The sequence below is a fragment of the Parus major genome, chromosome 2, assembly GCF_001522545.3.
Source record: "Parus major isolate Abel chromosome 2, Parus_major1.1, whole genome shotgun sequence".
NCBI lineage: Eukaryota > Metazoa > Chordata > Aves > Passeriformes > Paridae > Parus > Parus major.
The window spans coordinates 8407203-8429500 of NC_031769.1; the positions used below are offsets into that span (position 1 = coordinate 8407203).

A 22298-nucleotide genomic window follows, 5' to 3' on the forward strand; every position below is an offset into this window, starting at 1 on the left:
CTCTGAAATTTTCTGTTTATGCATTATACTGTGGGACCAGCGTGTTTTCTTCAAGTTATTGAATGATGATTTAAGATTAGGAAATATCTTGACAGTATCTTATAGATAACATAGTCTAGCTTTGCATCATTTAAAAATTTTAAACTTTGATTGCCAGAGTCAGGTTCAGAATAACATTTACTAAAGCTAATTAAAGTTTAATAAGTTTAATAAATGTGATTGCTACAGACAAAAAAAAATAATCATTAAATAGTGGTTGAAAATTGTTAAGTTCCAATCAGGTCACATAATAAATTGATGATACTTTTCCCTTCCAAACTATTGCAGTTTCCCGCTGTACAGTATTTAATTATGCAACAAATGGTGCCCTTGGCATGACATTTCAATTTAGAACTCCATTTTCCCATTTTTAAAGCTAGAGTAGGGGAATTCAATTAGCATTTTGAAAGGAACACTAAAAATGCAACATTTTAGCTATGAAATACTTTTAAGACCTCCATTTGAACAATAATTTAGCTTAGAATCTCATTGACCTTTTGCCTTTGGAGCTGGAATTTTTTTCCAGTTTCTAAAATCAAACTTTTTTACCTTAGGCAAGCATTTGATAAAATGAATACTGTCTTGCCAGCCAAAGCAGTGCTTTGGAGGTAACAAATAAATATATTTTTCACTAAACTACTTCTTGGAAGAAGATAAATGGGTATTACTAAAACAATTAAATATTACATACAAAATATCTTTAAAGTGTGTTCTTCAGATCAGTAGTTAACATATCAGAAAAAATAATTAGGGTTTGACAAGTTTTATCATTACAGACTCAATATACACATTGATCATGCTTTTGTAGCATTGTAAATTTGTACCACAGACTGTATGAACAATAACAAGTCATTGTATTTTCCTTAGAATCACATAAATTGCTTTGTGTATTCCAAATTAGTGGATCTTGTTGGGAGGAGGCAGAGGGAGTCACTGCACAATTCAAGAGTGGTTTTGGTGCTATGAGGAATGAAAGAAATGCCATTTGAGTGTCATTGTGACAGGTTTTCATCTAGTGATTTTCTTCATGGAAATGTGTGCCAGCTGCTGAAGGGTAGGTTTTGGCTTGTATACCTTTCTTTGATATGTGGTTGTTTTTTGTTTTGGTTGCATCTTCCAGGAGTTATATCCTGCGTTTTGCATTCACAATGGAGGATCTGATTTAGACAGGCTGCCTACTGCCAGTACCTGCATGAACTTGCTGAAGCTTCCTGAGTTTTATGACGAGAACCTGATGCGAAGCAAGCTCCTCTATGCCATTGAATGTGCTGCTGGATTTGAACTCAGCTGAGTCCAACTGATGCTTATTTGGATGATCTGCAGAAGAATGAACCAGTGCCTACTCTATAAGCAGCACCCATACCCAAGCAGTTTTAAGGGATTCTATCTACATTTCTGCAGCTCTTGTGTCTTACCAAATGCCCTCAAATAGGTTTCATTTCTAAACACGGTTTCTTAGTTAGCTTCCATTACTGAATATTGCATTGACACTGCTTTATGACTCAAAACAATGAATGCTGTGTGCAGCGTGGCTGATTTCTGTGTTTATGTGAAGAAAGAGCACATTTAAAGAGCAGTGACATCTCAGTGAAATTAACCAAAGATGAAGCTTTGGCTTTGTGCTGTTCAAACATAAATAATTTTGCAAACTGGCAATAAAGTTGTGTACTGTGCGGTGCATTGGGATGAGACAGGGCTAACATCCTGTAATTAATCTTTTAGAAAGAAGGCAAGCAGATGTTTGCAGATATGCCAGAACTGAGAGGAAGAAAATGCTCATTACTGACAACCTAACATATTAACTTACATTGTAGAGTTGTTTACAAATCTTAGAAAGATGGGCAATCACCAACCCCATGAAGTTCAACCAGGGCAAGTGCTGAATTCTGCATCTGGGACAGGGCAGCCCTGGCTGTGTGGACAGACTGGGGAATGACAAACTGTAGAGCAGCTCCACAGAAAGGAATCTGGAGGGTCCTAGTTGATGGCAAGTTGACGAGCCCTGGCATCCAGAAGGGCCAGGCGTGTCCTGGGGGCATCAGGGACAGCATTGCTAGTCAGGCAAGGGAGGGGATTGTCCTGCCTCACCTTGAGTCCTGGGGGCAGTTTTGGGTGCCACAAGGTAAAGACATTGAGCCATTAGAGAGCATCCAGAAGAGGCCACAAGGATGGTGAAGGGCCTGGAGGGGAAGCCATGTGAGGAGCGGCTGGGGGCACTTGGTCTGTTCAGCCTGGAGGAGACTGAGGGGAGACCTCAGTGCAGTTACAACTTCTCGTGAGGGGGAGAGGAGAGACAGGCGCTGATCTCTGCTCTTTGGTGAGCAGGGTTGAGACCTGAGGAAACAGGATGGGACTGGATTGGGGAAGATTCAGGTTGGGTATCACAAAATGGTTTCTCACCCAGAGAGTGGTTGGGCTCTGGAACAGGTTCCCCAGGTCAGTGGTCACAGCCCCAAGTCTGCCAGAGTTCAAGAAGCATTTGAAGAATGTTCTCAGACACTTGTGACTCTTGGGGTGTCCTGTGCAGGACCAGGAGTTGGACTGGATGATCCTGATTGACCCCTTCCTCAGCATTGTCCATGATTCTATGATAGTTGTTGCAGAATTGACTTTGTTTCACACTACCTTCCCTCAAGATGGTAGGCACTGAGATAGATAAAATTGGTGTAATATTCCATTTGTGCTTTCTGAAACACTTTGAAGAAAATGGATTTGCATTATTTTAAGTTCAATCTTTGCTGCATCATTATCACTTGGATACTGTTCTGAATGGATGTGACTTTCCAGGTTTTTTCTGTCCTGCTTCTGTCTTTTGTGCCTGTACAGGTTTGTTGATTGATTGGTTGGTTTTAAATGAATCAGTCTCCTATTGCATACACAGTACATACAGAAACCACCACTTTGGAAAAATATACATGTAATAATTATTAAAGTTATTTGAACCAAAGTTATCAGGCTTTATCTTTTATATTTGAAGCCTGTGGTGTTCACATTCCTTTTCTCTGTCATTTCTTTCCATCTTAAATGCCGTATCTGTGCTGTAGACACTAATGAAATTGACTTTTTTTTGTGATTAAACAGCTTTTATATACATTTCCCTGCAGTATTTCTGCTGAGAAAAGTAAGTGGGAATATGCTGCTTAATATAATTTGATATCTGGGGAAAAAATTGCTCTTGTATGGAAGGAGCTGATCCTCTAGTAGTAGGCACATTGTAGGGTTTCATATGCAAACTCTAGTCTAGAGTTTAAAAAAGTAATTATAGTTCAGACTGTAAGATTCATCAGTCCATCCCTCTGAACTTTACTTTTATATTTTAAATTATCAGAAAATACAATCAAATTTGTATTCATCTCTTATGCAAAAAAATACTTTGCTGTTACTGGAAACTCTGCTGGATTTCCTACTTAATAAGCAGTTACCAGCAATATCCTTTTAAATGTGGGGAAACTGAGTGGTTTTAAGATGTTTACTAGTAACCATATAAAAATGTATAATTTCCTAATTTGGGTAATAAACGAAGTGTTAAAATACTATTTGTAGTCTTGATGTACAGAAATAAAATGATTGGTTTTCTTTTTGGTTTTGCTTTAGGCTTTTTATTTATGTTAAATGTTACATACTCAACCTATTCTTTATCCCAAATTCTTTTCTTGTATATTTTTCTACATAAATTATGAAACTTGTAAAGAAGTTGAAAAAGAGATCAGTAATAGTGAAACTGCCTCCTCCTAATTGCAAAACCTGAACACTTCTTTTAGATAGCATTATTTATTTTAGAATCTAATGCTTTAAATATTTTGAAATTATTTTTCAATTCCATTATTTTGCTACATTGGGTAGTGTTGTATTTGTATTTTGTAAAATTAAATTAAATTTTTCTATTAAATATTTGTATTTTGAAGATTGTGTTGGAGTCATGCCAAGTACTGGTGACTGGTAACTTCCACTTTGTACTTCAGAAAAGGAGCCAGTGCCCACTATTGCTGTCTGTGGCCAGGGAAGCAGCGGGTGCCACAGAGAGGGTAGGCTGGGGAAGTGTGACTTGCACAGAGCTGTAATTGCAGGCATCACAGAACTGCAGAAACCTTCAGGAGAGAACTTGAGTTTGCTGAAAGTACTCTGATGTTTTATTTCTTCCGTCTGCAGCCCTCGGTGATGTTTGTGTATCCTGTACATGAAGTGTGACTCTGGCACAGGCAGGGCATCAGAGCAGCTGTAGCCCAAATTTCACTGTGCTCAGGCTGGAGGTTGGTGCAGCTTCACCACCTTCAGAATCCAGGCTGGAGTGAGAGGAGAGTGGGGCTTCCCTTTGGCAACCAGTGCTTCCAGCTCTGCCAGCTGTGTTCAGAGAGGCAGGATTAAGCACGAGTACCTGCTCAATGATATTTCAAGGCACAGGAGATAAAGGTGTGACAGGTAACAGAGTCATGTCCTGAGAAGCGGGGGGTCGAAAAGATCTCTCGTAGCACTTACGTAGCAAGAATTGTTTCTATATGAAGCTGGATTTTCTGGATTTTAAAAGAAAAGCGAACTATTCCCCAGCGGTGTCGCTCCCAGAGTTTAGGTAGGCAGAGGCAGGAGCACTCTGCATGCAAGCAACCTGAAATATTGTTGTAGATTTTATCATCAGAATTATAGCAGTAATAGTTATGAGTTCAGGGTTAGTTTCTGTACAAGATAACCCTTCCTTAAAGTAAGTTTCTGTACTCCAGTGTTTCTCCCTCCTAGTTCAGTATTTGCTTTTTGAAAAAGCAAGTGATTTCTGATTGGTTCTTGTTTTAAAGTAAGTTTGGGTTTGTAATTTTGTAACCTGTTCTACAAACATTTTTGTCAAGGTCTGTATGATGGAAGAGTTCACAAATTTTTCATCTCTACAAAGTTCAAAGGCGTTAAAAGTGGAATAAAGAAATAAAGTTAGCACTTGGTCTCTTTATTTCAATGAGAGTTGAATGGGGGTTCAGTCCTATTAGGTGAATAAAAGAAAACAAAGCACAACAAACCAAACCAGGAGTTTAGTTAATCTCTGTTGTCTTCCGTCATGGTCTTGAAAGCCAGACTTGTATAAATGTCACAAAACCCATTTCTAGGGAACATTTATATATCTTCAAAAGAGGAAAGATTTTCTTCCAGTTTAATGCATTAAACACTGAGCTAACAAAGTTTGATTTGAATAAGAAGGATATCTTCAGGTATTTTTTTGGGGAGGTGCTCCATAAAAATAATCAAAAATGGGCTTCCTGATGCTATTAGAAGCAATGTTGACTTCCATTTTTTTTTTTTGCATCACTTGAGTAATAGAGCACAAATGTCCTCATTTAATTCTATAAAGGGGTTTGGAATTCAGAGAAAACACTTTAAATGCAGTGAGTTCATACATTTCAATTTTGACCAAAACCTGCTAGTTAAATACCAGTGAGCACATATTCTTACCACCACTGAAAAATAGTTCTGCACAAAAAAAGGAAAAAAACAAGAGGAATGTTTGTTGGACCTGTAATATTTGCTCATATACATTAATCTGTGTTAAAAATGGTTTGTGATGTAAATGCTTGTTACTTTTTTTTTCCATCATGCTTTTGCCTGTCACTGAAGGAGAGAAGAAATTAACATGTTCTGTAAAACTGATTAGGATATCTATATTTTTATTGACTTCTGCTTTTGTGAATAAAATAATTTGAGTTTTCTTGAAACTCTGCAGAAACACTCTTTCATTTTTGCAGTAAATTGGGCATTCTCTTGTTGAAAACTCATAGTACTGAACAGGTTCTAAAAGATTCTGGTATTACCTGCTTGTTGGTCTTGAAGTTAGTCGTTGGGACTGGCCACCCATGGCAGTGATGGAGTCACTGGGGATTTAAATTCACAGAGGGATTTAAAATTCCTGGAGATGTGTCACAGGGATTTGGTTCAGTGGTGGGATTGGCAGTTAATGGCTCGACTCAATCAACACTGAGGCTTTTCCAGCCCTAACATTCCTGTAGTTCTGCTGCTTAAGGATGGTTATACCTTCAGCTTTTGAGCTGTGATTTCCCACTCTGCCAGGGAAGCTGCAGCTCTGAGGTTTACCTTTGTTTCAGGGTGTCTTTCAAAGAATGCACTTGCTCTGCTTTTTAAAGACTTCTATAGAATCTTTGGAAAGAATAAAACTCCATGAATAGAAGTCTGAGAAGCTGTAATTCATAGTGAAGGATGCCACTCTGTCAGCAAACACAAAAATTTCTCTTTCAGCTTCTTCTGGAATTCTGGCACATGTGGGCCCCTTTGAAGGTGCCATTTAGTTTTTATTTGCTTTGATAATTAGACTTACCTGCTTCTCTTTGCCTATTTATTATTTTCATTGCTAAATACAGTTTTAGTTCTACTTTAATATTTATAAAGTTAGTATTGTGCGTATTTATTTTTGAATGCTTAGAAATCAATATATAAGCTTCAGTTTACCTGCTACTAAAAATGTGGTAAACACAAAACTACAGAAAACTCCTCTGGTAGGGCATTTCCTAATTTGTAACATTAATAAAAACACAAATGTTCATGTATCTGACCTGTTTTTCAATGTGTATCTGGTAGTCTGGAAAGGACATTCAGTTTCTCTTGTGTGTAGAGAGACAAAACAAGGCAAAAAGTGATCATGAAGTTACACAAGTTGAATCCATTACAAAGTGAAGTCGGGAGGAAAGTCTGGAGATCGCCCAACCCCAACTCCCTGCTCAAAGCAGGGTCACCTACAGCAGGTTGTGCAAGACCTTCACCTGTGGAGTTCTGAATGTCTTCTTGGATGGAGAATCCACAGTTTCTCTGGGCAACCTGTTTCCACTGTTAATTAACTTCATAAAACCTTTTTAATCATATTTAAAAAGATTTCTTGTATTTCAGTTTGTGCCCGTTGCCTCTTGTCCTGTGGGGCATCTGATATGGAATCTGAGCCTTCTGCAGGCTGAACAACATCAGCTCTCTCAGTCTCATATGACACAGCATCCAAAACCTTAATCATCTTTCTCTCTGCCTTGCTTGTTAGTGAAGCCAGCAGCATCTTCAAAATAACTTTTGTGGACTTTGATATCTTTGATGGGGTCTGAGTTAAGTGACAGTAAATCTCTTCCTTGTCACATTTCTGTGGTTGTTAATCAGTGGCACTTACCAGGTAGGGTTGGATTCAAGATTTTGTGGCTTTGCTTTCTGAATTTCCAGTGCTGCTTTGACTTTCCAAGGATTTTGCAAATCTCTTACCAATGCAAAATAGCAGACTTGGTAAAAACTGAGCTCTGAATTATTTTCACAATTTTTTATAGATAGGATGCTAAACTTTGATATAAAAACCATAGGACTAATGGTAAATCACATAAATACATATTTGCTTCTGTCACCAACAGTATCAAACGCCCAAGTCCGAGCTCATGTGCAAACTCCTATATTTTGACTGTCTTCTGAAAGTGGAATAGCCCAGAATTCAGCAAAGTACATCAGACAGTCAAACAGGAGAAACATGGGAATTCTGACTGGCAAAAAATGGGACAAAAAGGCAGGCCCAGATGTCCTGCAGCTTGATTTCACACTGTCAAGGGATAAGCTCTTGTGTGATGCTTAAATCATTGCTACGTTTATTGCCAGAATAGGTGCACTCCAGTCTGGGACTAAGCTTCCCTGTCCTCTGCAGAATCATACATTCTATTTGCAAAGTTGGTTCATGTATTTATAGGAGCAGCATGCTCAAATTTCCTACTATATTTAACATCATTCTTTTCTGCATTCCCAGAGCAGCTGTTTGTTCATTCTGTGTAACATTTAACTGAAAAGTAGTTTTACATTATTTCTATTTTATTCTTTGTTGATAGTTACACATAGTTCTTGATTGCTGAAGAAAGAAACAGGCATTCACCAGATGGTGTTATTTCAGATCCTCCTGCTACTGCTGCTTGCCCAAATGTTAGACCTGGGAAAAACGTCTCTCCTCAGTTGCTATGTAGTTTTGCTGTATGTTGTCAAACAAACCTTCTGAAGGAATTGTTTCCTCCTAGCCCTTGTATCTTTACTTAAGAATAATTATTTTCATTACAGCTCTGTTTTTCTTTTTTCCCCTCTTCACTTTCAGACAAACAGCACCAGAGCTCAAAGTTCTGCAGAGATATTTTAGGTATAATTATCTGGTAGATCTATCTGGCTATTGATGAAAAATTACATAGAATTAACTAACATTTGGCATTGTTGCATGGACAAAAAAGCATATCCCTGATCAAGTTAATGAACATAAATGCTGATCAAGCTGTCTTTGCAAAGAATAAGCACTTGGCATAAGCTGTGAGATTGTCTGACTGCCCCAAATAGTTCCTGGGTTGTTGTGTGCAGACCCTAAATAATCAGCAGAATACATCTGATATTTCAGGAGGAATTAGCGAAAACATCAACTATGCTGAAGTGGTTTAACCACTTTCAAATGCATCCACTTAGCTCAGGCTTCTGCACACAGAGGAGTCCAGATAAACTTGCAGTCTCTAGATTACCTAATACACACTGTACTGATGAAAGCTGAGGTTGTGCTCGGCAGGAAAACACTGGAGAATGCAAGTGAAAATGGGTAATTTCGTGCTTTGAATGCTTCTACTGAAAGTTTTAAACTCTAGGTGTATTGCCCATATTTCAAGTCTAATTGTTTCTGATAAGCTATCAGCAAAATGTTAATGCTTATATTTAATTAAGTGGCACTTTCCAGAATTACTTTGCCAGCAGTACTATAATTAGATGACGTGAGAATACTTTGATACATATGCTCATATTCTTTGTTAACACCAAAAATAGAATCTGTAAATCTGTAAATAGAAAAACTGGATGCATTAAGCAGCAGGGCAGAGCAGCAGGCTGGGAAGGCTACAGCCATTACCACCTCAGAAGGACTAATATTAATGTCTCTCTAATGCAGCATTTTTAAGTGTTTCTTGTGTTCTGATGGGCTTTATATAATTTACCTCCATAAATCATAAAAGATGGTTTAAAAAAAGAATCTGGGAACTATGTGAATTGCTAATACCTCCTGGAATGCTGCCACATTATTTCCATCATTAGGTTATAGCTACCAGTTAGACCTGAATTCATCTCACTTAACTTCAGGCATCTGTGAGGTGGCTGTCGAGGTGCTTGGGGAGAAAAGGCTGCCCTGGGACAGAGCTCTGGCAGGCTGTTCCTTCTTTATTGAAACACATCTCCAAAGAGGGTGGAATGAACTGTGCCCTGGAGGTGCCCTCTCCTCCTCTTTCTCTTCACAGTCAATGGGCTCAAACTGGATGTTTGAGACAGCTGAAGTTAGGTGAAGTGACAGACCTCTCCCTCTTGTTCCCAGAGGAGAGTTGAAAATTCTTAAACAATTAAGATTCTTTGATAGCAGCATTTATTCTGACTCAATGATTCAGCACTTGGATATCAGCCTGGATCTCTGATACCAGCTTTAACACACCCACCAGACCTTCTTTTGTTATTGGAATGTCGATGCTCTGCCAGCAACATCAGATTTAATGCCCCTTAACACAGTACTCCGGGCTTCTGCTACAAGCAGCAAGCCATAAAAACATAGGACACTTCATACTTCTGCAAATACCTTTGAAGGTTTTCTGAATCTATAAGCTTTTCAGTTTTATTAGTCCTATAAATAAATCTAATTAAAAATGTTCATGAGCCAGTTATGTAATCCTTTTGGATTTCAGTAAAACTTTTGATCCTGTCTCTCCCAGGACCCTTCTGGACAAAATGTCCAGCACACAGCTGGACAAACATACCATGGGATGGGCGACCAGCTGGCTCACGGTCAGCACAAAGGGTTACAGTGGATGGGGTTACACCAGGCTGGGGTCCTGTCACTAGTGGGGTTCCACAGGGCCCCAGCCTCAGCCCTGTGCTCAACATCCTCATAAATGACTTGTATGCAGGACTGGAAGGGACACTAAGTATGTTTGCCAAGGACACTAACGTGGGAGGAGTTGCTGACTCCCCTGAGGGAAGAGATGCCCTGCAGAGACCCAGACAAATCAGGGGGCTGGCCAATCACCAACCATGTGAAGTTCAGCCAGGGCAAGTGCTGGATTCTGCATGGGACAGGGCAATCCTGAATGTATGTGCTTCAGTATCCCCTGCAGTACCTCTTCTGGTGGGCTTAGCCATGTGCTATTTTAATTGAAATCACCTGCTTTTCCCTGTAACAGAGAACAAAAAATTAAATATCATGTGCACAACATAAGCAAACCTCTAAAAAGTAAATAATTCATGTTATTGTTCAGTGTTAGAGATAATTTGAGCTATCAAAGATCCTAAATGAAAAAAAAAAAATAGGTGCCCTAATAAATGATATTTGTAATTGGTGGTTCTGTAAACTGCCCGTTCTGCAAACTCTTGGGAAATGTCTTCATATCTTTTTCAAAGACAAACATAAACTAATCTATATATATATATTATAATTACACAGTCCTCTGTCTCCATCTATAACTTTGTTAGGAAACATTTATTTACATTCTTAGTATTTTGCTGTAGAAAATGCCAAACTGCCCTACCCTCAGCTATGAGCAGGCACTTTACCTTCTCATACCTTCCTTTCTCCAAATGCAAAATTGGTCTCTAAGCCTTCCCAAATATTATTCCTATATCTGAAGGATGCTAAAGCAGGCTATGCAGTCTAGAGTCAGAACAGTGTTAGAAAATCTCCGGGCAGATTAATGTAATGGTAACAATTGTGTTAAAGAAACCATGGTCCTGGTTGCATTGATGCAGGCAGTGTTTTGATTCCAACCCTCTAGATCTACATGGAATTGTGCTTCTTTGCCATGTTCTGTTTGCTTGGATAAACAGAAAGTTTTATGGTTGGCATCCATCATACCTTAACTGTAAATACAAAATCTGCTCTTTAAATTATTAAACCAAAGAGACTGCCTTGTGCAACTTCAGTCTTGCTTACTGCAGCTCAGGTTTTAGGACTCCACACTTTTTTCTCCCCTGTAATCAGTTATGAAAGGTTGGGGAAAAACCTTTCTTTCCACATCAAGAAATGTTTAAAGGATTAAATCAAAATTTTATATGGTCTCCTCCCACACCACACAGTACTGACCTGCCTTTGCATTTACCAGGCTGTGAAGCCTCTGAGGTCTGAACCTCACCCATTAGGAAGAGCCAGTCTAACCTACTAATCCTTTGAGTTTTTTTCTTTCCTAGTGGATCAACAATTTGGACTTCACAGCCGCTTGCTGATGAGAAACGAATAATGGAGTAAGGCATCTCTTTGCTCTAATATTGAAGAAATGTTTCCACAACCACAACTTAGCACCAATAATCAACAGTATTTCTTTTGAAGCTTGCGTTTCCCCAAAGCACCAAGCCTATACTTAGGGTTGTCCTACTACTTGTCCTGCTGATTTGTTTTAGGTTTTCCTCTGCCTTATTTCAAGCTAGCTTTTGTCTTTTTGAACTGACCCCACTCCCACACAAACACTACCTAAATAATGAGTAGTCTTTTAATTGACTTTATTTGGGAAGCATACGTTTTAGACATGGAAACTCTCTAACTTTGTTTTGGTGATCTAGAAATTAATGCCTCCACTTTTTTAAATAAGGGGCAAGAAATATAATTTTACAGCAATTTAAAGCATGATAAAGTCCATATTTTAAAAACAGAATAATAACTTTGCTGCCCTATACTTTGTTCTCAGCCATGGCACTCAGAAAAGGACATACTCGAATGTAACACAAAGGATACCCTAATGCATTCACCCAGTGCAGGGCTCTGCCCAGGTGCTACATGCAGGGAGAGGAATCTGACCTCAAAGGAATTGTATGCCAAAGTTACAATTTTTGAGACTACAAATTAAATACACATGGGGGAAAATATTTTGTCATCTCACCTCTAGCCACTGAACTCACCTATTCAAAGAGTGTTTCTTAAAATTATTTGTTGTTTTTTCACCTTTCCCTACAGCACCACACCCAGGCATCACTTTTTGCATTTTTCTTCACAGAACCTAGAAGATGTCAGGTCAGAAGGGATCACAGTGGGTCATCTGGTCCAACCTCCCTGCTCAAGCAGGGTCATCGCAGAGCATGTGGCACATGATTGCATCTAGATGCTTCTGGAATATCTCCAGTGAGGGAGACTCCACAGCTCCTCTGGGCAATCTGTTCCAGTGCATGGTCACCTGCACAGTAAAGTTCTTTCTTATGTTCAGGTGGAACTTCTGTGCCTCAGCTTCCCCCCATTGCCTCATGTCCTGTTGCTGGGCACCACCGAACAGAGCCTGGTGCATCCTCTTGGCACCCCCAGTTTTTGAAAGTAAAGACACAAAAGAGGAAGAAATTTTGTCATCTCACTTCTACTAGACAAACTCACCTATTCAAAGAATGTTTTTCAACATTATTCTTTTTCCTTCTCCTTTCCCCTGAGCTGCACACCTGGGCAGCTGCTTCACAAAATCACGTTGTCAGGTTGGAAAAATCCTCTAAGAGTCCAACCTAGGACTGAAGACCATCATGCCACTTGACATCCTGTGATTCTACGGAGCAGAGAGCAGACGTCGCTCGTTGGAAACGTGCGGCTGCACAAACACACACCGGCCCCGCACCGCCCGCAGCCGCCTCCCCTCACGAGGTCCCGCCCCGAGAGGCCCCGCCCCGGCGCAGCGCCCCCTGCCGCCCGCAGGGGGCGCCCTCCGCTCACACGGGACACCTGGCGAGGCCGTTCGAGAAACTTCCGGAAGCGGCGGGGCGGAAGTGACGGCGCGCGCTGGCGGCGCTTCCTGTTTGCGGCCGCTGCCGTTTGTCCCGGCGGGAGCCGCGGGAGGGGACGGGCGCGAGCGGCGGCCGCGCTGAGGAGCCACCGGCGGGTGAGTGCGGGGCAGGCGGGCTCGGGGCCGGCCGGCCGCGGCCGTGCGGGAGGTAGGGACAGCGGGGAACGGGCGTTTGGCCGGGCCGCGGTGCTCGGCAGCGGCGTCCCTAGTACCGGGGCCTCGCGGCGCGGCCGGCGCAGGCCCCGCAGTGCTGGAATGGCCTCGGCTGCCGTGGGGGCTCTGCCTGGCCTTGGTGGGGCTCGCGGATCGCAGGGAGTTCGGGGAGGGAGCGGCTGCCCAAGGCTCCCTCCGGGACTCGGAGCGGGACAAATCCCGGGACGTTCGGTCCCAGCTCCCACCGCCGCTTGTTTGCCGCAAGGGAGAAAAAAAAAAAAAAACAATCCGAATTTCCATTTCTTGCTCACAGTGGTGTCAGTTTCCAGAAGGTGAGGGCGAGCCTTGCTTCATTAAACAGGCCTTGTCCTTAAAGCGCTTTTCGTCGCAGGATACTGCCTTGGCGGCTGGTGGGCATTACTGTGTCCTCCTTTCTTCCGTTCTCTACAGCTCCGTGAAAGGAGGCTGTAATGAGACGCGGGTTGGACTCTTTTGCCGTGCCTGCAGTGAGAGAACCAGAGGAAGTGGCCTTAAGATGAGATGGGAGATTCAGATTAGATAATGTAAAAAATATTTCACATTTACGATGGTCAGGCGTTGGAATAGGTCGCCGAGGGAGATAGTGGAGTCACCAGTTTAAGGAGGCGTTTAAGGAGCGCCTGGATGTGGCGCTGGGTGTTGTGGTTTAGTGGTCAGGGGACACAGTGGCGGTGTTGGGGGAGGATGGTTGGACTGGATGATCTCAGAGGCATTTTCCACCCTTGATGATCCTAAGCCGAACGCGCTGTTTTTCTCCCCCGATGGAAGCGGTTTAGTTACGTTCTGCTCGGTGTTTGTTACTCGCGGTAGGGTCGGGGGGAGGTTTGTTGTGGGTGAGGTCGGCAGAGGTCGGGTGTTTTGAACTCGCTGTTGCCAGGTTCCGGGCTGAGTTGAAAACTGACGCTGCCAGGTAAGGAACACTGTTTGTCGTCAGTGTTTGCCGCTCTTCAGAGGGGGCAGTGGGCTGGGTTTCCGATCCGCGTTCCTGTTCGCACTTTTTGTTGTGTTGCTGTCGGAGCTGAAAACATGTGCTACAGCCTTCAGCCGTGTTAACAAAGGTATTAGAAATGATTCAAAATACTGAACAAATCTGTTTTAAATTGTGATAATGATAAATTGCAACTTCTTTAGACACGGTAACATAAAAGCTAATTTTATAACCGTGTTAATGTGCAGGTGGTTAGGCTTGTGACGTTGTGTAGTCAAGTGATCAAACCCAAGAGTTTTTAGGGTATAAAGTGTTAAAAAGTGATTAGAACAAGATGTTGACACAAAGGGAACAGCTGGGATGAAGCAAGGCTGTGTCTCTCCAGTCGTACAGCAGAGGTTGCAGTCACTGCTGCCTGCTGACCTTAATTTTTGTTTACTCTTTGGAGATCCTTGTACTCCAGTTAAGGGTTTTATGTTCAGCTAGTGATCAAGAGCCTGGTAGTTAAAATACCATTTAGTTTGATGGATTATGTTGTCAAAGAAGATTTGTTTGGACCAATGAGTAAATGTATTTACAGATCTTGTCTCTCAGATTACTTTTTTATTTTTTTTAATTGCACACAATCAAAATTTTAACTATTGCACAACACAGGTCTAACTTTGTGTACTCCCCTTGGCTCCTGTGCTGACTTTTCAGCGGAGAATAAGAGTGTGTTGAAAATGGAAGTTAAATTAGTATTAAATTTTCTTAAATAATCTAATGGAGAAGAAATTTAAATTGCTATTTTTATTGGCAGCACTGTTTAGGCTGCAATACTACTAATAATGTCTTTATCTGTAAACTGTAAAGTGTTCCCCTTGTTTTCCATCAGACTTGTCTTTTTACTGCTAGTGCTTTCAGACTACAACAGATTCCTACCCAGACAGCTTCTCTCTCTGGTGTTTTCTTTGTCCTTCCCAGATCCATGCAGTTGGCTGATTTATCGTGGCTGGGCTTGGGGAGAAGGCATGCAGGGATTTAGTTTTGTGTAACACTGAAGTTACAGAGGGCTAATGTGTTTTGCTACTGATTTTTTAAAAATAGATAAATACATGTCTTTACCGACTGTATTCTTTCTTTTATCCATTAGAAGTTTTGGAATGTGGGGAGAGGGAACGACTTAGGTTAAATCATCATCCTGTGTAGGATGTAGGAGTTCCTAACACTACACGGGCTGTCCTGAGGAAATAAATAGCAGAGTTTTGGTTTGTTCTGCATCTGTGCCGAGCTCATTGGCGCTGTGAGGTGTGTGAGCCGAGCTTGCGTGGGACGAGGCCTCCGATTGCGTTGTCGCCAGTCCAGAGGCGTCGCGGTCGCGGCCTGGAATCGATGGAAATGTCAGCGCGGGTTGAGCGCCGGGCGCAGCCACCCGTGAGAGCCGGAGCCGCGCTCTGCCGCCGGCTGTGGAGGAGGCGCCGCCCGGCCGAGCCAGTGCGCTGCACTCGCGGCCTTCCAGGGGCACATCCACTGCCTCTTCACCGTGGGCTGATGCTCTGAAGGGAATTCGTTGCAGTAATTTTCTACTTAGCTGTGTGAGGTTTATGTTTAAGCATTGTGCTCCTTAAGTAGGAAGTGCTCCATTTCTCTAATAGTATTTGTAAAGAACCTCGTCACTTGTGTCCTGGAAACATTTTCTGCCAAAGTTTTTCCTTTGTCTTATTCAAGTGATGGAAGGATTAGTGAGAAATTAATTAGCTGTGTCAAAACTTGCTGAATCTTGCGTATGAGGATTGTTTCTTTTAAGATAGATTAAAAATAAAACTACAGTTGAGGGTATTAGTAGGTTTAAATTATATTTTCTTTTGAATGGATGTTAGATTTTCCTTACTTTAGAATTAATGAAATCATTCTGCTTTATTTATTTAACTGCTGGGGAAGAAATAATTCATGCATATGCATTTCACTCCTACAGTTATTAGTTGTAGGTTTAATGTTTTCTGTTTGTTCTGAATAGAAATCCCACTGATATGAGTGAGGACTCAGTACTTAACAAGAATCTTAAAGGCCATATAATAAGTCTGAAACCATTCATAGCTACATTGCAGCCATTTTTTATTAAAACATTAATTTTTCTGATTAGAATTTTTTTCTATCTTAAAATGTAGTCTGAATCTGTGACAGCCTGCCAACAATCTGAGAAAGAACTTGCTCTTTGCTTTAATGAAGATTTTTTTTTCCCCCCCTAATTCAAGCTATCATGACTCCAAAAACACTTCAGGGGTAATGTGTAGAAACTTTAAACTATTTTCTTTTCCTTAAAGGATCATCTGATTGCATGCAATTATTTGCCTAAAACTTTCTGGGCCTTATCTTTCAGTTGAGGCTTTCACATTTTTTTAATTGCTTAATCATACACAGATCATACTTTTTTAAAAATAAGACACTAATTTTACTTTGAACAAAATAGCCTTTTATGGTTAGTTTTAGGAGAGTGACAGTGTTCCAGATATTTGTGACACTATTCCAAATTTGGACACCTGAGTTGTCGTGTTTTGGAAAAATGCTCCTTTGCTTTAAGGAAAGATGATGAATAAGTCCCCCTTTATCAGAGATCAGATGGATAAGCTGGAGAGTCTCAACCAAGGGAGTACGGGTGGCCTATTGAGTGATGAGCATCCTCCTCTCCTGTTTTCTGTTAGCTAGTTTACATTTCTTTCACAGATGAAGATTTTGGATTTCTTCTGTTTCCATTTTTGGTTGGTTCACTCTTTTTTTAATAGTTTCTTACTTGTTGCCCTCTACAGGCTCTCCACGTGCCAGGCAGTAATACAGACCAAGTCCTATAATTTGTGCCTGAGTTATGTCTTGCTGCCCTTGGGGAGGAGAACAGTGGACAGGGTTCTTTGTGATTTCCTGCCTTCAGGGGTGAGGGTGTCCTGTACAGGTGTCTCTTGTTTGGCTGTGCTGGAGTTTTGTTGTTCCTGGCTTTTCTACAAGGGAACATGAACTGCAAGGTAAAGCAGTCACCCCAGCTGCCTTCTCCCTGTATGAACTGGTATATTAATAACAACTGTATCCAAATACACTGTGCTGTCTGACATACAAGCAGGATGTTTGCTGTAAACACAAGATTAAACTAAGCTTTTTGGAATGTTCATTTTATTAAATTCATCTCCTGGGGATGCTGAGGGAGTACTAAAATAATGAGCATAAACACAGCTATTTAAGTACATTTTATTAATTTTAATTATATGGTAAATTGACATTTTTCCATGAAACAATAAATTTCAGGAGCCTGTGAAGTTAAACTGTGACAGATTTTCTAAGCTTAGGTAAGTAAAAGCTAAAAGTATTGAAGTTGTTAATATGCTTTAGTCTGCACTGCACTGTGCATGTATAAGCAGGAGGAACAAATTAATGCTGGTGCCTTGTTTAAATGTATTTGTCAGGTTTATTAATCTTAAAACTTACACAGGTTTTCTTGCTCTGTGTTTCTGCACTCATAAGTAACTTTATTTCCTCCTTAGCATTCTTACTCTTAGAAATTTTTTTGTAAACTGTGGGATTTTTTATGTTAGCACAGTGGATTTTTGTGAGTTCAATCAAAGTGAACTGGGATTCAGAGCAGGGTGTTTGTTCATCCAGAGTTGCCAGCAGGATGCAATCCTTTAGGTAAGTCCATGGAAGGCAGGCAGGTGCTAGGACCTGCGTGGCTGTGGGACTTGCAGAGGATGTTTATGACTGCCTGCTCTGTGAACTGCATGAATCAGGAGTTTGGAATCAGTTTTGGAACTCCATCCCGCTCTCCAGGTGACTGCTGTAGTCACCGAGCTCAAGCTGTTATGGCATCTTTGAGGGCTCTCTATGCTGCCCATTGCTTCATGGCCAGAAATAGATAACTTTTTCTGACTAAGCTGACTGCAAAGGTCGCATGTCCCTTGCTGTCTGAATTCCCTCCTGGCTGCTCTAAAGAATTTCTTGTTTGGATGCTTTCCTCCGTTCTGTATTTAGTTAGGAGCGCAACTTTGTCATCCCTGCTGGTTGTTTGTCTGATTACTTGCTTTTCTCTGTCATCTGTTCTTATGAAAGTTTAGAGCTCTCTACATATGTTTTCAGTAATACTTCTCATGCTTTTTTTGTAGCTGAGGACTGTGCTGTAAAGAGAGTTTTTGAGTCAGGTTTTGGGTAACTGGCCGAGTGCTGGGCTGAGCTGTGCAAGGAGGGCCTGAGCTTGGTCATGTGGCCCTTGTCACTTGCCTTGAGTTCAGGGCCACTGCTCCATAACCCAGAACACAGCTGCCTTCTCCTGTGATGACTGAGAAGTCTATAAACTATGGAAACCTTTCATATAAACATTTGCCTGTTTGGTTTTCATGCCCCAAAGAAGGAGTTGGAGTAGCTGATAGCACACTGTAAACAGTGCAGTTCCCAGCTCAAGGAACTATGGATTTTTGCAAGCAGACAAGGCCATGAAAAACCTGCTTTCAGCTGTTTTGGTTTTGTTTTTTTTTGCTTGTCTTTTCTTCTGAGATTTTGTAGATTTTCTGTGGATGGAGGGAGGACGTCAGCCAATGTGGGCTGGATTCTTCATGGCTTTAGAAAAACTGGAAGTGCCTAATTAATGAGCCTTGCTTGTATATTTGGAGACAAATTGTTTTGACAGATTGGTTGTTCAGAGAAGATTTTTGTCATGTCATTTTGGTTAGGACAGTTGAGTGGTTTCTTGAAGGGAGGTATATGGTTTGCATCTTTGAAACATCTAGGCATTTTTACCATGCATGTTCCTGCTAGCCTTAAAACTACTGATTTATTTGTTTTTAATTTGCCATCTTCTATTTTCTAAGTCAGTGGTTATCCATATTCTGCTTTATTATAAGCTGATGGTGGCTGTTTTCTTGAGTGAATATTTTAAATAATTCTGTCCTGAAAAGACTGCAGATTGAGGTATTTTCTAGTTTGTGAGTATTGTTGGATTTTTTTGGGGGAAGGGGTTTTGTGGATGTGTGTGGTGTTTTTTTGGTCAGTCTTACTGGCTGTTGAGGGGCTAAATATTAGCTGAAACTTTTTCTTAGACTGGACAAGAAAAGTTGCAGATGAATTTTTTTTTCTTGTAAATATTCTTAAAACCTTTTTACATACCAAAAAAGTTCCTATGATAACTAAAATTTCAGCAATACAGTTTATGTTTTATGATAACTAGCAGATAGAAATAACAGTAACTAAGAGATGAATTCTTGCTGTCACCTGACTATGGCGATACTTTGATTAGGAGAAGGAGAATATTAAGAATTTCTTTTCTTTAGATAGTTTCTGGCTTGTTTTAATTCCAGACTTTATACTAATGGCAAGTAAAAACTGAACAAAAGCACTTACTAAAGACAGAATATGCAATCCCCAGACATTTCTTTGAAACAAATAATTTCTGTTTTGAAGGCGTTGCTTTTTAGGGTCAGAGTTGTCTGTTAAGAGGTGGTCATGTTGCTTCAGCTCTGTTTTTTTGTCCCAACTTCAGGCTTCTGTCATCTAGGATATATGGTGTTTGTATTGAGTTTAAACTTAATAGCTCTGCAGCATTGCTTTTAAACAAGCAAGAAAGTTTATAAAAACATACTGTGTTGAAATCAATATGACTACCTGTGTGCACAAAGTTCTTTAGGAAAAGAAGTGACTTATTTTTTACATCTTAATTACTTTTACTACATGCTTTTTCTAATTAGAATCTTGATTTTTTTAAATTTTCCCTCTAAGATAGGTACCAGAATTGAGAGGAGAGCTAATGAAAGTCTTGTATGTAAGAAAAGGAGAATATGGAAAGAACACTTAGTGTTATGCTGTGCGCTCCTGTCCTGCTCTTGCTGTTTGCTTACTAGTTTTAGGCTGATACCTCTTGTTAGGAGGGACTATGACCTCCAGCCTTAAGCTTTACTCATACTAGATTCCCACCTTCTGATTTCTTTTTGTAAACTGTACCTTCCATATATGATATTGCTCATAAGGGTGGCTATGGGATTTGATAACATACTTAACCCATACTGACTTTGCTCCTCACATCTGTGTTTACAGAGCTGTTCTAATTGTTGTGTGGGAAACACCAAAACTAGAGCGGGCATCTGATAGCAAATATCCTGGGATATTTTTGGTAATCTGTATGTTTACGTACTGAACCCTGCCATTAGTGTATTATTACTGGCATTCTTAATGTTAATTTTGATCCACGTCCCCCAACTTCCTTTGGTGTTGGTCACAGTATTAACTATACCCTTATGTTTTTTTTGATGTGGAGATTTCTTCAAAGGGCTATTTACTTGCTGCAGTTTAATTTTGTGTTTGTGGGACTGTGTGGTTAAGTAGATTGCTAAAACCACCCAAGTTTTAAACACGTGGGTCCTCCAATACGTTTGCTTCTGTATGTAGTTTGGAGAGGGAAGGAAGCGTGGCAGGGTATCACTTAAACTGGTTTTGCCATTTGAGGAAATGTATGTATGTAACCACAATCCATAATTAAAGTTAATTAAGCTTTAACCTACAGCAAGAACATATTTTGAAGATGTACCAATTTATTTTAAAAGGACGTCTTTTTTTCAATGTTTATATCCCAGGATGTTGAAAGATACATGCGGAAGGAGTACAATAAATTAATTTCAGAATATTTAACTAGGCTACATCATAGTTGGTTCTTTCCGCATTTATGGGAAAGAAAAGGAAACAGACTTTGCCTAGGCTAAAATGAAAAACACTGAATGACTTGAGGGGGGGAAGGATATTTCAATGAATTTTTGTTCTTGCTGCATGAGATAAGAATATGTGACTAATACATTGCTGTATTGTTATGTTCTGAGTGTATTTAGGTGACTTCCCCTGCAACAAGTTGTTAAGTACTGGAAAAAGTCACTTGTTGAAAAGTTTCCTTGTTCATTAAACTTGAAACAAACCAGCAGTGGTAGGATGGAAAGGAGGTTGGAAATTTTACCAGAGTGGAGACTTTTTACAGTAGTGGAGGGAAAGGCAGCATTGCATGAAGACACAAAACATTTCTTGAAAGTTTTTAGAAAGGTTCTTTCATCTTAGTGGTCATTTAGTTGGAGTAAGGGTCAGTGTAACTGTACCATGTAATTATTCTCTAATGTTGACAAGAAATGGTCAGTATTCAAATTGCTTTTTCAACTTCTAGGTTTCTCAGGACTCTTTCATACTAACAAACACTAGGTGCCTCTGCACTTGAGTTGATCGGTTATCTTGCAGTTGGAGCTGGCTTGCCTAGTTGTGTTCTTCTCTTGGTAAACATAAAGGAGGCAAATGGTATTCAGTAGCTTCGGCAACATGCACATTTTTTGTCAAAGTCTGAGTGCAAGAAAGGCTTATTTGACTCAGTAAGGTTGAGTTTTAAATTTGCAAGACTTGCACATACGTTGCTTTTCTGAAGGGAGCATCTCAGTGGAAGTAATGTACTGAAGAACAGATGTGAAAGATGGGTGTCGTTCTATTAGGACTGGCTAGGTAGAAACGACACAGACTCTCAAGGGAGTCAGAACAGGAGAATTTCTTAGTTTATTACTTTAGACTTGTTTTATAGACTAGCTCGTGGAAAGTACAGAAAGGAAACTCTTACTGGTTAGTAAACTGCTACATCACTATCATTGGTCAGTGGCGTACACCACCTCCTGACTTTCTCCTGCAAAGAAAACAAGAGACAGACAACAACACCTGCAAGGGCTGTTTTCTGTCTTTGAGGATTGTTTTCAAATCCTCCCATGAATTTCCCAGGCTAGCTTTCAGGCAGGACCGAGCCACATGACCTGCAATAACCACAGGCACTCTGGTTCAGATTTAGCATCCATAGATGGGTCCCTTTGTTTATGCCCATATGTGCTTAAGACGTGACAGGTTATAGATAACAGGTGAACTTTTGCATTGAGTTACTAATATCTACATCAAAACTGATCCAGATACACTTATTAAAATACTGATTGAATTTAGCTTATCAGTATAATCTGTTTCAGGATCTGCTGTACATCTATGTGTTTGTGTACTGTGTTTCAGTGGGATTAAAGAACATAAAAATCTGAATTAAAGTAATTGTTTGATCTCTTGACCTAAAGTGGTTTTATTTTTTGGGGTTTGGAACATTTGAACTTTGTCTTTCTTTGATCAGGTTTGGTATAAGGCAATACAAGGCTGTTACCTGACTTTTATGAAGTAGCAATAGCTGGACACGCTTCATTTACAAGTTGTTGCTGTTACAGGACTTGAAAGACTTGGCTGCTGTTACCAAGACAACTCCTGAAACATGGTGGATTACTATGAAGTTCTGGGAGTGCAGAAACATGCCTCAGCAGAGGATATCAAAAAAGCGTGAGTGTCACTGGCGTAGATGTTACGGATTTTAAGGGACAGATATAATT

The 22298-nt window shown here is 40.4% G+C and overlaps 2 protein-coding genes and 2 long non-coding RNA genes across 14 annotated transcripts in view; 2 read left to right on the forward strand and 2 right to left on the reverse strand.

Moving 5' to 3' along the window:
* The window catches only part of UBE3C (ubiquitin protein ligase E3C), a 69510-nt gene extending 65886 nt beyond the window's left edge, over positions 1 to 3624 (forward strand). Inside the window, exon 23 of the mRNA XM_015616703.3 lies at positions 1160 to 3624. Coding sequence (XP_015472189.1) covers positions 1160 to 1330 — 171 coding nt within the window. The 3' untranslated portion in view covers positions 1331 to 3624. The remainder of the gene's footprint in view (positions 1 to 1159) is intronic.
* A 1686-nt stretch (positions 3625 to 5310) lies between these two features.
* LOC107199424 lies at positions 5311 to 13657 on the reverse strand. Of its 2 annotated transcripts, XR_001519216.2 has the most exons (3): positions 13533 to 13657; positions 13259 to 13448; positions 5311 to 12560 (listed from the first exon to the last, which is right to left on the reverse strand). It is a non-coding gene; the product is annotated as an uncharacterized LOC107199424 (long non-coding RNA). The 2 variants fall into 2 exon arrangements; XR_001519215.2 differs by lacking the exon at positions 13533 to 13657 and having other exon boundaries at positions 13259 to 13494.
* Positions 12760 to 22298, forward strand: part of DNAJB6 (DnaJ heat shock protein family (Hsp40) member B6) — an 89083-nt gene continuing 79544 nt past the window's right edge. For 8 of the 10 annotated variants that reach the window (XR_004500404.1, XM_015616738.2, XM_033520321.1 and 5 more), the window contains exons 1-2: positions 12760 to 12890; positions 22140 to 22248. Coding sequence is in view for 9 of the 10 variants with exons in the window: in XM_015616738.2 (XP_015472224.1) it covers positions 22184 to 22248 (65 nt within the window). In the remaining variant the exon portion in view is untranslated. Of the gene's footprint in view, positions 12891 to 13782; positions 13897 to 13952; positions 14045 to 22139; positions 22249 to 22298 lie in introns of those variants that run through there. The other 2 variants (XM_033520309.1, XM_033520311.1) reach the window with 2 other exon arrangements.
* LOC107199415 overlaps positions 19138 to 22298 on the reverse strand; it is a 39212-nt gene continuing 36051 nt past the window's right edge. Inside the window, exon 7 of the long non-coding RNA XR_004500409.1 lies at positions 19138 to 19419. This is a non-coding gene — a long non-coding RNA (uncharacterized LOC107199415). The remainder of the gene's footprint in view (positions 19420 to 22298) is intronic.